Source organism: Myxocyprinus asiaticus, chromosome 41 (genome assembly GCF_019703515.2).
Source record: "Myxocyprinus asiaticus isolate MX2 ecotype Aquarium Trade chromosome 41, UBuf_Myxa_2, whole genome shotgun sequence".
Lineage (NCBI taxonomy): Eukaryota > Metazoa > Chordata > Actinopteri > Cypriniformes > Catostomidae > Myxocyprinus > Myxocyprinus asiaticus.
In genome coordinates, this window is record NC_059384.1 from 9,154,878 (window position 1) to 9,167,614 (window position 12,737).

Here is a 12,737-nt window from a genome sequence, read left to right on the forward strand (position 1 = left end):
CGTTTTTTTTTTATTATTGGTTTTTTGGACAAGTATCAAGTTAAAAAGAACTTCAGCTGTTAAAAACGCATCAAGACACCTGTGTTTGTGTCGCTGCATCTACCTTTTTTAGCACAATGACACATTCGGTGTGAACGGCCCCCATATCCATTTATGCAGCACGTTTCAGCACAAATTGCTTTAAAAATCTGTCACAATGTAATGAAGACTTTGCAAAGAGGCCGTTGTTTAAAGATAGGGGAATAAAAAAACTATATTAGTCCCAACAATAAACCCGCAACGTGTGTCCTAGTGGAACAAAATGCTGTGTCATATTTCACACGTGAAAAGAAAATTACAACACCATTAATTTTGCTAACACTATAGGTGGCCATAATGGGGGAAGAATATTTAAAAAAGTATGATATGACCCCTTAAATTTTATGTTCAACTGAGAAAAAGAAAAGGACATGACAGGAGATCTTTAAATAAGTTTGAAGTTCAGAAGATAAGATATATCAATGTAGAGTGAACAGCACTGGACAAAAAAATCACTCAGCCAGTGATGCCAATGCTCTGGGTACACTCTAATTAGGTACAGGTAATTGGTCTGTTCAGGCTAAATGAACATGACTGGGTTTTAATGACAAGGCGATGTACTCCAGAGGTTTGGCAGGCTAAGTTCATCACACAGATGTGCATACGTTTATTGCCTTGTGCTCTGCAGGTGTCGGAAACGGCTGTTTTTGCCAGAGATCCAGCTAAAGAAACTCAGCAGACGTTCTTTCAGAGTTCTTTCCTCATCATCCATTCTCTGATCTGTCACCTGAGGGACAGGAATGCACGAATATACTAAGTGTTGAAGGGTCTTGATGATAGGAGCGCTCAAACTGACACATTCAGGACCCCTGAGAGCTGAATTAACAGACTTGCTCTTCAAACAGAACATGTACAAAGCAGTGTAATTATTGTTAACGAAAACCTTTGTTAAAAAAACTAACTGAAACTATAAAACACTGAAAAAAAAAAAAAAAAGCTAACAATGACAGAGTAAAGAACTACCAAAAACAAAACAGCATTAAAATGGACAAATTGAAAATAAAATATAAAAACGAAATATATATTTTTTAAACTATGATAACCCTGTTATGAGAAACAGCCTGTTTCCACAGGTGTCAGGTGAGTTTTTATTAACCTGGCCTCATAGGATAAGGTTAATATACATACTGTTCATTTTTGCTTAATAATTTTTATGTGGCTCTTTGTACATATCATGGCACTTTCCTAGTGAAATAAACACTAGCGGTGCTACAACAACAATAACTATTATTCCCTTTCACCCGCATCACCAGTAAAAATGCAGATTTTAAATTCTAGATAAATTATCCACTGCCCAGGTGGTGATATGCTCAAATAATGTGAATCACCAAAAACAAATGAAGAAGAAAGTGAAAGTGGAGATTTATAATAAAAAAAGGACTTAAATATTGATCTGTTTCTCACCCACACCTATCATGTCACTTCTGAATATACAGATTTAACCACTGGAGTCATATGGATTACTTTTATGTTGCCTGTATATGCTTTTTGGACCTTCAAATTTCTGGTCACCATTCAATTGCATTGTATGGACCTACAGAGCAGAGATAATCTTCTAGAAATCTTTGTTTGTGTTCAGCAGAAGTAAGAAAGTCATACACATCTGGGATGGCATGAGGGTGAGTAAATGATGAGAGAATTTTCATTTTCAGGTGAACTATGCCTTTAAAAAGCTCACCTGTCGGGAAAAATCTAACTCGCTTTTAGTGCCACACAGTGGACATTTCACCTCAGAACTGCTGCGATACGTGTAAGAAACCACCTAATATCATTTTGCAAAAATGGCCCACAGTCACAAAATTTTCATGAAACTAGGCTGGTTTTTGTCTAATGTGCTGTTTACCTGTGATGCGATGTACTTCTCCAGTGGACTCTCCATCCTGGGTGAGCTGACCATAGGATTGTTACTTAGGTGGTCCTGCGGAGGGTCCTCGTTCAGGAGCTGTTTGCCTTTGAAGTTGTGGACCACGCACACAACCTGAAAACATGAAAAACAGCAATCATGTGACATCATTATTTTTAGGTGAAGCGTGTCATTTATTCAATGTCAAACTATTTTCTCAAATCTAAGCTTAAAATGTAGTCAACTGTAAGCCATCTGTAGGTTGATCATAACTCATTTGGACTACTTTTTTGACCATTTTGGAGCTTGATAGAATTTTTGATATTCAAAATTTCTCCTTTTGTTTGAAATGGCATGAGGGCAAAGCAATGACAGAAGTTTCCTTTTTGGATTAACTCTTTCCTTAATATAAAGAAAAAGAATAATGAATGATAAATCATGCATAAAATCTAAGCAATCAGACTTGTGATGTTCACTCTCTGGGTGGTGAAAACATCTCATAGACATACTGAACAATGAAAGAAGGGAAGGAGCTTATAACATCCAGAATAGAGACTTGTCAGAGGACTCTTCTGACTTGAGCCAGTAAACAACTCCAAGCAACCACCTAGAACACCTTAGCATCATGGGGGTGAGTTTTTTAATGGACAATCACTACTCACTACTAATCTAGTTTAAAATAGACTCTTAATTTTGATTGTGCATTTTGCTGGCATCTCAGCCTCTGGTCTTGAGAGTCAAACAATCCTCAACTGAAACAAGCTTCAATCCTCTCCAGTGAATATTGTGATTTATGGAAGCATTTAGCCATCGTTTTGCTGGAGCAAACACATAAAGGATCATGTGATTAGATGACACGCTCCAATTATTGAAATTGCAAAGCATTTTATCAGGTAAGGAGCCCACTAAAAAAAAAAAACGTATATCTGCCTTATTTATACCACTGTGGGTCTATGGTTCAGAGAAGCGCTGCATACATGATGGATGAATATAAACTACCAATAGAATGTGTGACCTACTTTGGTCCCTGTTTGCTGTGGAGGAGAGCTTTTTATTAACAGCAGCAGCTCTCACAGACAAGTCTGATAAAAACACAGCTCTGAAATATGCATGCAATTACACATTTTAATCTATCTATCTATCTATCTATCTACCAGGGAGAAGGAACAGAAGCAGCTTAGTTCCTCTTTAAGGAACTCTGACATGCCTACTTACAAAATTACTGTTATTTTCCTCTCTTCCCACTGTGACACAAATATTCTCCCTGACTGTGCAGCACACAGTGGCTTTGTACTAAGTTTGCATGCTTTTATATTGTGTGCTCAATTCATAGTGCAGCTAATACAAATGCTAAATTTTTAATGCACATTATACTCAAGAATTAAACAAGTTCTTAAGATTGTGTATTGTCTCCATCCAGATCTGTGATCAATTTCTACCAGAGATGTTCTTTAAAAAATGCCACACTCTGCACTTTATTTTTTATATTGTCAGTCAAGTTTTCTTGCACCAAACAGTCGTAATTTAGTTAATTTATAACTCTCTCTGACCCTTTGAATGGCTGTTTTCCCTATTGTACCTTTACCTTGTTCGACCCCGAATACAAATGCGTAGATGATGTATTTTGGCTTCGATACATGCAACGCATAATTTAAATTCATGATCTCAGTTCAGATGTCTCAGTCAGTAAAGGTTAAACATTTGACGTACAGAGTCATGTGACAAAACAACATGGCGCAGATCACAGCAGAGTTTGTCTTTGGGAGAAAAGCCAACAAAACTACATCTGGTAAGAGACCTAATTAAGTTTGTACACTGAAACCTGTTTGAGTCAAAAGATTAGAGTCTCTAGTTTCATCCGATATGCCATTTTTTAAATTTGAGCAATTTGGAGGGTCTTGGTAGCTTAGCAAGTAAAGACACTGACTACCACAACTGGAGTCGCAAGTTCGAATCCAGGGTGTACTGAGTGACTCCAGTCAGGCTTCCTAAGAAACCAGTTGGCCCGGTTGCTAGGGTGGGTAGTCACGTTGGGTTAACCTCCTCGTGGTTGTTATAATGTGGTTCTCGCTCTCGGTTGGGCGCGTGGATGCCGCGGAGAATAGCGCGAGCCTCCACATGCGCTAGGTCTCCACGGTTACACGCTCAACAAGCCACGTGATAAGTCAATCTGAGATTCGTCCTCTGCCACCCGGAATGAGGCGAGTCACTATGCCACCATAAGGACTTAGAGTGCATTGGGAATTGGGCATGCCGAAATTGAAAAAATAAATAAATTGGAACAAAACGCCATGCTGCTAAACACAATGTACACTAATGTGTACTTTGGTGCATTTTTTCTTTAGAAATCCTATATTTACTGTGCATTATCATATTGAGAATCAATGGGTTCATCCAATAGCTGAAAAATTTTGCTTTCAGAGGCTTTATTGGGAGTTAGGATGAAAATTTTGATAAAAAGGTGCATTTCTAACTGTTCTGAGACCAGTGCAGACAGACAGCACACTGGAGGTTAAGTCATTCACTAAACAGGGTGCAAGGGAGTATCCTATAGCTCTCTATGCAGCTAAGTGCATTCACTCCTAAAATCTGACCAAAAGTTCAGTTTCAGGCTCCAGATAATGTTTTAACCACTTAACATGTTTGGCAGACATGGGACAATGGTAATCAGTACATAGATTCAGAATTTATAATGTATCATTTTATTTTAACATGGCTGGCACTGATTGGATGATGCTGGCCATTACTTTGAATCAGAAATAATTATGCTCATTTCTGATGTAATGTCTGTAACATGAATAACCAGCACTCCTGGAAACATAATAAACAGTTTGATTAATAAAAATCTGACTTTCTATAGCTTGGTATTTCTTAAAATTTCACAACTTAGTCCCGCTGTCCACATATGTTGCCATCAATTTTAAGGAATTGTTTTTTTTTTTTTTTTTTTGCATTTGCATTTGCATAGGTGCTACTAGTTACAAATCAAAAAGGGAAATGGAAAATGCACACAGCAGTCACGCTAGGGTCTCAGGAGGTTACGACTTCTATATGTAAATCTCTGTTATGATTGGCTAGCTTCCACCTAATGGCATAGTTATATTGCTGGCAAGGCCGCACTACTGATATTCCTCAAACATTGTAGCTTGAAGTTTATTTATTTATTTTTAAACCTAAGGTCAGACTAGTGAAAAAAATGTCTTAAGAAAAAAATCAGAAAGTTCTCACGATAAATTACAAGTTCATAAGAAGGTATTTAGCTGTAAACGTTGCCGGTTTAAGAAAAAAAGATACGATTGTTCTTAACTCTTTGGGGGAAAACAAAATATTAACTTTTTTCTTAAGTTAGAAAATAAGAAGAAAATAGTAGTAGTTAAGTTTTAAGTCTTAAAAGTGTTTAGTGAATCTGATCCTTGACCCCTAACTATGAGCAAATATATTTGCCTTAGCACGGACCGCCAATAATCAAGTGTAGTTATTTTGTTGTTGAAATAAGTTGAAAGCCGACATCCTCCAGCAGTCTTGCGGATTTCAAAATGCAGCTACGTCAGTTCAATTCTCTCCTCTCTGAACTCACATGACACTAAATTAAAATCCTCTGATACACAAGGCATGAGAAACACATTTCCACACTGTTTGAAGAGCACCAATACTGCCTGACCTCAGACAAATTAATTGCTTAAGTCAATCAAATAATCATTAAAGAGCTCAGTGTGACAGTTTATTTAAACAGACATCAACCACTCTCTGGGACCACTCAGTCCTTATCTTGAAAGGGGCTAAAATTAATTCAGACAGGAGTTATGCAACATTTTTAAGCTATTTATTTATTTCATTTTCTGATCTTTAATGAAGTCACACGGGCAAAATCTCTCGACAGAGCATGTTATTTAGAGAAATGTGAATCAGTGGCACAAAAAGTGTCACTCTTGTAAGGTCTAAGATGCCGTTCACAATGAACACGGACTTGTGCTTAAAAAAGCTAGATGCAGCACCACAAAGAGCAGAACGCAGGTGTCTCGAGACTAATTTTTGACAACTGAAGTTCTTTTAACTTGACACATCATTTAAAAAATGTGCTGCTCCAGCACAAGATGCTGAAAAACAGCAAGACAAGCAATAATTGGTCAAACACGTCCATCCAGCACACGTTAACACAGAAAAACAATGAAATAACAACACAGATGGATGCAAAAACGTGCATGATGAACACTTAACAGCTTTGTCCGAATTGCCATTCTTTCAGAGTGCGTACTGCACTGGATGAAGATCATACATTATGACTGGTATTAAAGTACATTGTTTAGGTATGCAGGTGTGTAATTTAAATACATCTCTAGGCATACTACATCTGGGGAAGTGGGCTGGACATACATGTACTACATCCAGTAATATGTGCTATGAACATGAATAATACTTCAAATCGTGTAGCTTGTTGAGAAGAGGTGTGCTTTTAATTTTCTAAGCGATCTGACTTTCCATCTGTAAAGAGTATTGTTCCATTTTAAGTGTCATATCTGTGTGCACACATGAGTTCACACATTTTAAATCATAAATGTCACTAAAACATGCTGAATACTTTGCTATCATCTGATCATTGTAGCAACGTATTGCAAACATTGTAAAAATCATCTTCCAAATGAAAATGCACACATCAAATATATGCCTTGCCAATATATGTGTACTATTGAGGTTTCTTACTTAAGTCCAGAACTTCAGAGAGAAGTTGTTCCATTGTGGCAACCTGACCTAATTAGCGGCTAACATGAAAAATCCGGTCCCCTGGCCAATGTTATTCTGCTTTGAGTGCCAGGAATTGCAACTGGCTGAGGTTTCTGCATACTCAGGATGGAGGCAAGAGCTTAGGATTTGGTGAAATTGCATGCTGCATATAACACATGTGAGGTTGGATTTCATGTATTTCCCTTCATGGCTACTTTTTATCCCAAAATGTTGCATCTTTTTGGACCTCAGCATTCTGATATTCTAAAAACTTGATCCCAAATTAATCCCTACCCAAACAAGGTGTCCATTTATATCTTTGGTAAATAAACTCAAGCCCAAGCCAGTGTGTTTTGTTGTAGCACTTTGGAACAGGCACCTTTAAGGGGTTAGACTCAAGAGGACATGAGCCATGGTTTCCACAGATGCCTTACCATCTGCTCTAAGCTCTTGTGCCACAAGAGGAGTCCTATATCATAATGTGTCAGATGTGGGTTGTGGAATGAGAGCGAAATCCATTTTCCTGCATTTGGCAGCTACACAACACAACTAGCTTTAAGGAACAGGAGGCCTAGAGCAGAGGTTTTTCAACACAGTTGATAGTTGCCATGAGCTTGGCTGGCCGTATAGCGTGAGTGGAAGAATCTGAGTGGTTTTTCATCTAAGATTCCCACTAGCCAAAATGACATCTCTAATAGGGATGCACCGATATTAAAATGTTTAGCTGATATTGATCTTCACAAAAAAAACCTATAGGCCGATACTGATATTTTGCCACTTACCTTATTTTGTCATCAGATAACTGTTTTATAGAGGTGTAACGACTTATTGTGGCATGATACATCGCAGTTCAAAAATGTGACGATGCGCATCATGAACCGAACAAAATCGTGAGATGAGTGAATCGTTACACCCTTACTGTTTTACTTAGGAATTAGATTAGATTAGATATACTTTATTGATCCTGCGAGGGAAATTGTTAAAATAGCCTATGCTTTTTTTACTGTTCCAACAATAAATAATTTTCATTGATCATGGATTAGATCTGTTGAACACATGACAGGTCAAAATTTTAAAGAGAACAACAATGAAAGATAAATAGAAGATGAATAGATAAAAAAAGATACAAAAAAGACCAAAATGTGATAACATGATGATTGATATAAAAAAAAAGTTATTTTGTATTGCTAAACCATTTTTAACTCCTGTTTTTGCAGTTCAAAACAACAGAACTCACATTTTGTTATGTACTGTATATGATAGAACATTACAAATTACATTCATACTATGCATATGTTGGGCAATTCCACAGAAATGTCAGACACACCATGGAAAAAAAAAAAAAAAATTTAATCAAAGGAACAAACCCCCCTTTTAATGACTGAAGTGCTGAATGCTGACTATATTTTAAAACACAGCCTTTTAAGGTTTAGTAACCACGCAAAGGCCATATTGCGATTTCAATCTTAATTCAATCAATCATGCAGCATTAATGAAGTCAAAGTTTGCTGGTTTCAAAGTGTTTTGGATGGTTTTACCTCATCATGTAGCTTATAGGTAAGTGCGCTTTCACAACTGTCACGTCCATTTATGGCGGTTTTTCCACATTAACGTCAGAACGAGAAAGAATAAAAATTCAATATTATATGTTCTTAGGAGTGCCAACCCTTCTACATATTGTGGCAATTATTATTTCTGAATTGTGCACTTTGAATTCACAGAGTTCTTACAAAGTGTGTTACGAACTGATTATAAATAAACCATCGGTTTTTCATACCGGCGTTTTCATGCTTATAACCGATGGTTTTAATTTGGTCAATAATTGGCCAATAAATATTGGCAGCCAATACATTGATGCATCCCTAGTCTCTAACCTTGCTCTACCCTGTTATCCTTGCTCTCTACTCCATGTTTGTCACTCGCACAATGGTCTTAAAGGATTATTTCACCCATAAATAAAAATTCTGTCATTTATTCAGCCTCACAGTCTGTGGCTCACGCAAAGATATTGTATGGCATTTCAAGAATTGGAATATAGCGCACAAGTAAAATATAATAAATTGAAAAACTTACTAGAAAGGTAGCAATGGCCACTCCGATGATGAACCCGGCGATAACGTCAGACCAGTGGTTACGGTACTCTGCCACCCTGTTTATTCCCGTGAGAAAGGCCAGGCACATCAGGCTCAAAGACATAACTGGTTTAGCCAGACGAGTTCCTTTGGCTTTCACTGTAAATGTGATGTACATCTGAAACCAGAGACAAACAAAACACGAATAAGCTGTAATATTCTACTTTATTTCAGAACAGAGAATGGACCCTTTTGACAGACTGTGATGAAGCATTTCCGCTTTATTTTAGAAATTTTAATTATAAACTATTTAATTTTAATTTGCAAATAAAGGGGTCATGACATGACTAATCAAACATTTCTTGATCTTTTGACATAAAAGGTCATTGTGCTATAAAAACCTACTGTAAGTTTCAGAACTCAAAACTTCTTCCTCACAGCAAAAAGCGCATTTGTTTTAACCAAGCTGCCAAATGACTCGTTCTCTACTTGATGACACACTGTGGTAGACATTTGCATCCGACCACCTCAACAACAACATATCAACGCCTAATTTACGTTTAATCACTTTCGTAGCCCGCCCAGTAGCGGTGAGCAGTGAGATGGCAAGAAAAGAGCAGGTCAGTCAAGAGCAGAGAGCCAATCATAACATTGGCCATTTACCGTCAAGTCTTAAAGGAGAAGCAGCACCAAAACCGAGTGTTTCTGACAGAGGTTCAGAATTAGGGAGGAAAATGATCATGTTTTACAAATATCTGACTGTTTTTTTGTACAAAAAAAAAAAAAAAAATATTATAAGTGAACCACAAGGAACATTAATAAAAAATGGCATGTCATGACCCCTTTAATGTACATTTATAATCACCATAATTTATGTAATATTACCCTGGCATTAATTAAGAAAACAAAACAAAACTAGTCAACACTGCTTTGATGATATTTCGAAAACAGCTGCTGATAAAGTGACAGTAAATTTGGCATCTTTCCCTCACCTGACTGCCATTATCCACCGTTCTCTATTTTTTCCCCTTTGGAAAGTCATGGAAATGTAATAGTGGATTTTTATTTATTTTGTTATTTGATCAAACACCAATTACCACCATAGATGTTTTCCCCACTATAGTTTACTTCTGCTTTCCAAACCTGTAAAAGTGAAAAGGATCCACTGATATAAACATTGTGGTGGATTATTGCTTAACAGATATATTTTCTATGGATAATTTTTCAATGATTTGCAATAATCTGAGATTCATCTTGTGCAACCTAAATTGTTTTAGGCACAACTAGCACACCTAGCCAAGCACATTAACTATCTAGATTAAACAAAACATGTCTTTACTTTTTTTGTGATGAACTTGTCATATGTAAATATATAATGCAGTGATGCTGATGCTAATGGAAAGTGCTTAAGAAGCCTCCTGTTTTTATGGTTACCTCCTCAGGCGAATGTAGGCTGCGTTCTATTCAGAAGTGATCATCCCTATGCCCTATACCCTTCAAAGGCTTTATGTTCCACTGTGAGAGTTCGGAACTCACTTTTTTAATCTGTTTGAAATGACCCTACATCATGGACTATTAAGATTGTTCTCCCTTCAAAGTGCCCAGCGAAGGCATCATTTATACTATGTGTATTTGGCCTTACGGTCTCTGAACTAATACAGTCAATTAATGCATTTTTACTTATAAAAGCAGTATGAACAGAAATCATAAACTGTATACTGTATTGAAGTAAACAGCTTTTCCACACTCTCTTAATCTGGCAGGCAAAGCCAGAATTCCCAGTGGAAGCCTGTCCATCAGGAGAGAGATTTGTGTTGTGACTTTGAAAGATAATTCATTGCAAAGTGAAAAAAGTAAGACAAATGTGGGGCATTCCTGTTGACTAATATATGCGCTAGACTGAAGGTCGTTGATAATCACTCATCACTCCTGAGGAAATGGCATGCAAAGACAGTAATTGTTACCTTGTGTGAGTCTGAGATATTATATAGCACGGTCTCACTCTTTTTCTGTTTATTTCTCCATTAATTTAAAGATTCAAAGGTTGTCATCACACTGTGACCTAATTTTATTCCGTCTCCAGAGAGAGTTGGGGTGAGCAGACAATTTCTGTGTCCTCCAATCTCAATATGTACAGTATATACTGTATGTGTGTTTTTGGAGCATAAACCAGACAGAACTTGTCTCTAACAACGCTCAAATCTCTTAAAATGAACCATCAATTATTTTCGGTGTCTGCCACAAAAAATGGCTCAGAGATTTCCTTGGCCTGATGTTTTAAAAAGAATTGTTGGATTGTTCATTTAATAAAATTTTTACAGGAATATCAAGGAATGTGTACAATGAAAGTCTATGGGGCAAGGCAACTCCAGAAATATTGATATTAAACAAAATAAGCCGTTATGGCGCTCACACTGTCCTTTTAAGGAATAGTTCACCCAAAAATAAAAATTCGGTCATAATTTATTTCCCCTCATGTCGTTCCAAACCGTCATTATCTACGTAGTCAATATATTGGCAGTCAATAGTGCCTCACTTTAAAGCTTAATACGTTATCCTACCTCTTCTGCATATCCTACCTCTTCTGTATTACATTCCCTTGCACTGTATATAACAAATTTGTATTTGTACATACTATATGTAATTTTTGTCTTATTGTGTATTTCTATATATACTTATATTTCTATTCTCTCTTTATTTTTATTCAATTATTATTATCTCTGTTTTGTTGTTGTATTTGTTTGTGCACTGGAAGCTTCTGTCACCAAGAGAAATTCCTTGTATGTGGAAGCATACTTGGCAAAAAAAACTCATTCTGATTCTGAAGTTAGATGCATACCTGAAACAGCAGTGGCGAATTCTCAGGGCCAGCAAAGCCTTCTCTGCTGGCGTAACATGCCAAATAAAATAAATATTTTTCATCCTTTCATTCTCAGTCACCTTTTTGCCTATGTATTTTTAATCACTTTCCACTCTTAATTAATCTACAAACAAATAGAGAAAAACAAAAAGTTTATCCAGTCAGAATTTATTCCTTGATGCTTACAAGCGAAGTGTGACAACTGTTTCACAAATCGCATGCCTGAAGCCTGAAGCAGCGCGTGAGTCTGAGCTCCACCCCCTCAGGCCTTCAGAATTTCTTCAAAATCCCTCAACAGTGCAAATGAATGCGCATCTAATGTCAGATTGTCAGATTCATCAGCCAATCAGATTGATTTATTTGTTCTTGGTGGGTGTGATCTTTAGGATATGTCCCGGTCGAGGCCTTCTAGCTGACCTTGAGTGACGCAATCACGCTTTAAGTGACATAATTTGAAAGCGAAGAGCGCGAGATCTTGCTGACGAGTCGACTGTCATTACTGCTGCTATTGCCATTGAGAAAGAGATCCTTATGGATTTACAAACCTGAGATGTTCTGCATGACCGTGTGATTGAATTTATTAATCATGAAAGGAGGACTGATTTTCACTTCAAGTAAATTGGTAAGTGCTTTTTGCATTGTTATAGCAACATCAGGAGTTTTCTAAGCGTAAATTAGGCTGCTTGGGCATTCAGTGCCGGTTCAAGTTTTGAAAAGATGTGCTGCATTCCATTCAACTCAGAAAGTCGGATTTTACAACTTCCTACTAGGAAAAGTGCAATGGAATGCATCTTGAAGTCAGAATTACAACTTGTAGGCTCGCACAGAAATTCTCAACTCCGATTTCGCTGAGATGCAAGGGCATGATGTCACACAAACATGTCGACACTCAGGGAGATACACAAAGTAAGTGATAAACATTCACTTTATTTCTTTATTTATTATTTATTTATTTTCTTTTGGCTTTTTTCCCCTTTTTCACCCAATTTGGAATGCCCAGTTCCCAGTGCGCTTTTAAGTCCTCGTGGTCACGTAGTGATTCGCCTCAATCCGGGTGGCGGAGGATGAATCCCAGTTGCCTCCGCATCTGAGACCATCAACCCGCGCATCTTATCACATGGCTTGTTGAGCGCGTTACCATGGAGACATAGCGCGTGTGGAG

At 37.3% G+C, this 12,737-nt stretch overlaps 1 protein-coding gene across 1 annotated transcript in view; it reads right to left on the bottom strand.

The window, feature by feature from the left end:
• LOC127431466 (phospholipid phosphatase-related protein type 5-like) overlaps positions 1-12,737 on the bottom strand; it is a 63,523-nt gene that overhangs the window by 7,806 nt on the left and 42,980 nt on the right. The window contains exons 4-5 of the mRNA XM_051681872.1: positions 8,717-8,893; positions 1,922-2,056 (exon numbers count right to left, since the gene is read on the bottom strand). Of these exons, the coding sequence (XP_051537832.1) occupies positions 1,922-2,056; positions 8,717-8,893 (312 nt within the window). The remainder of the gene's footprint in view (positions 1-1,921; positions 2,057-8,716; positions 8,894-12,737) is intronic.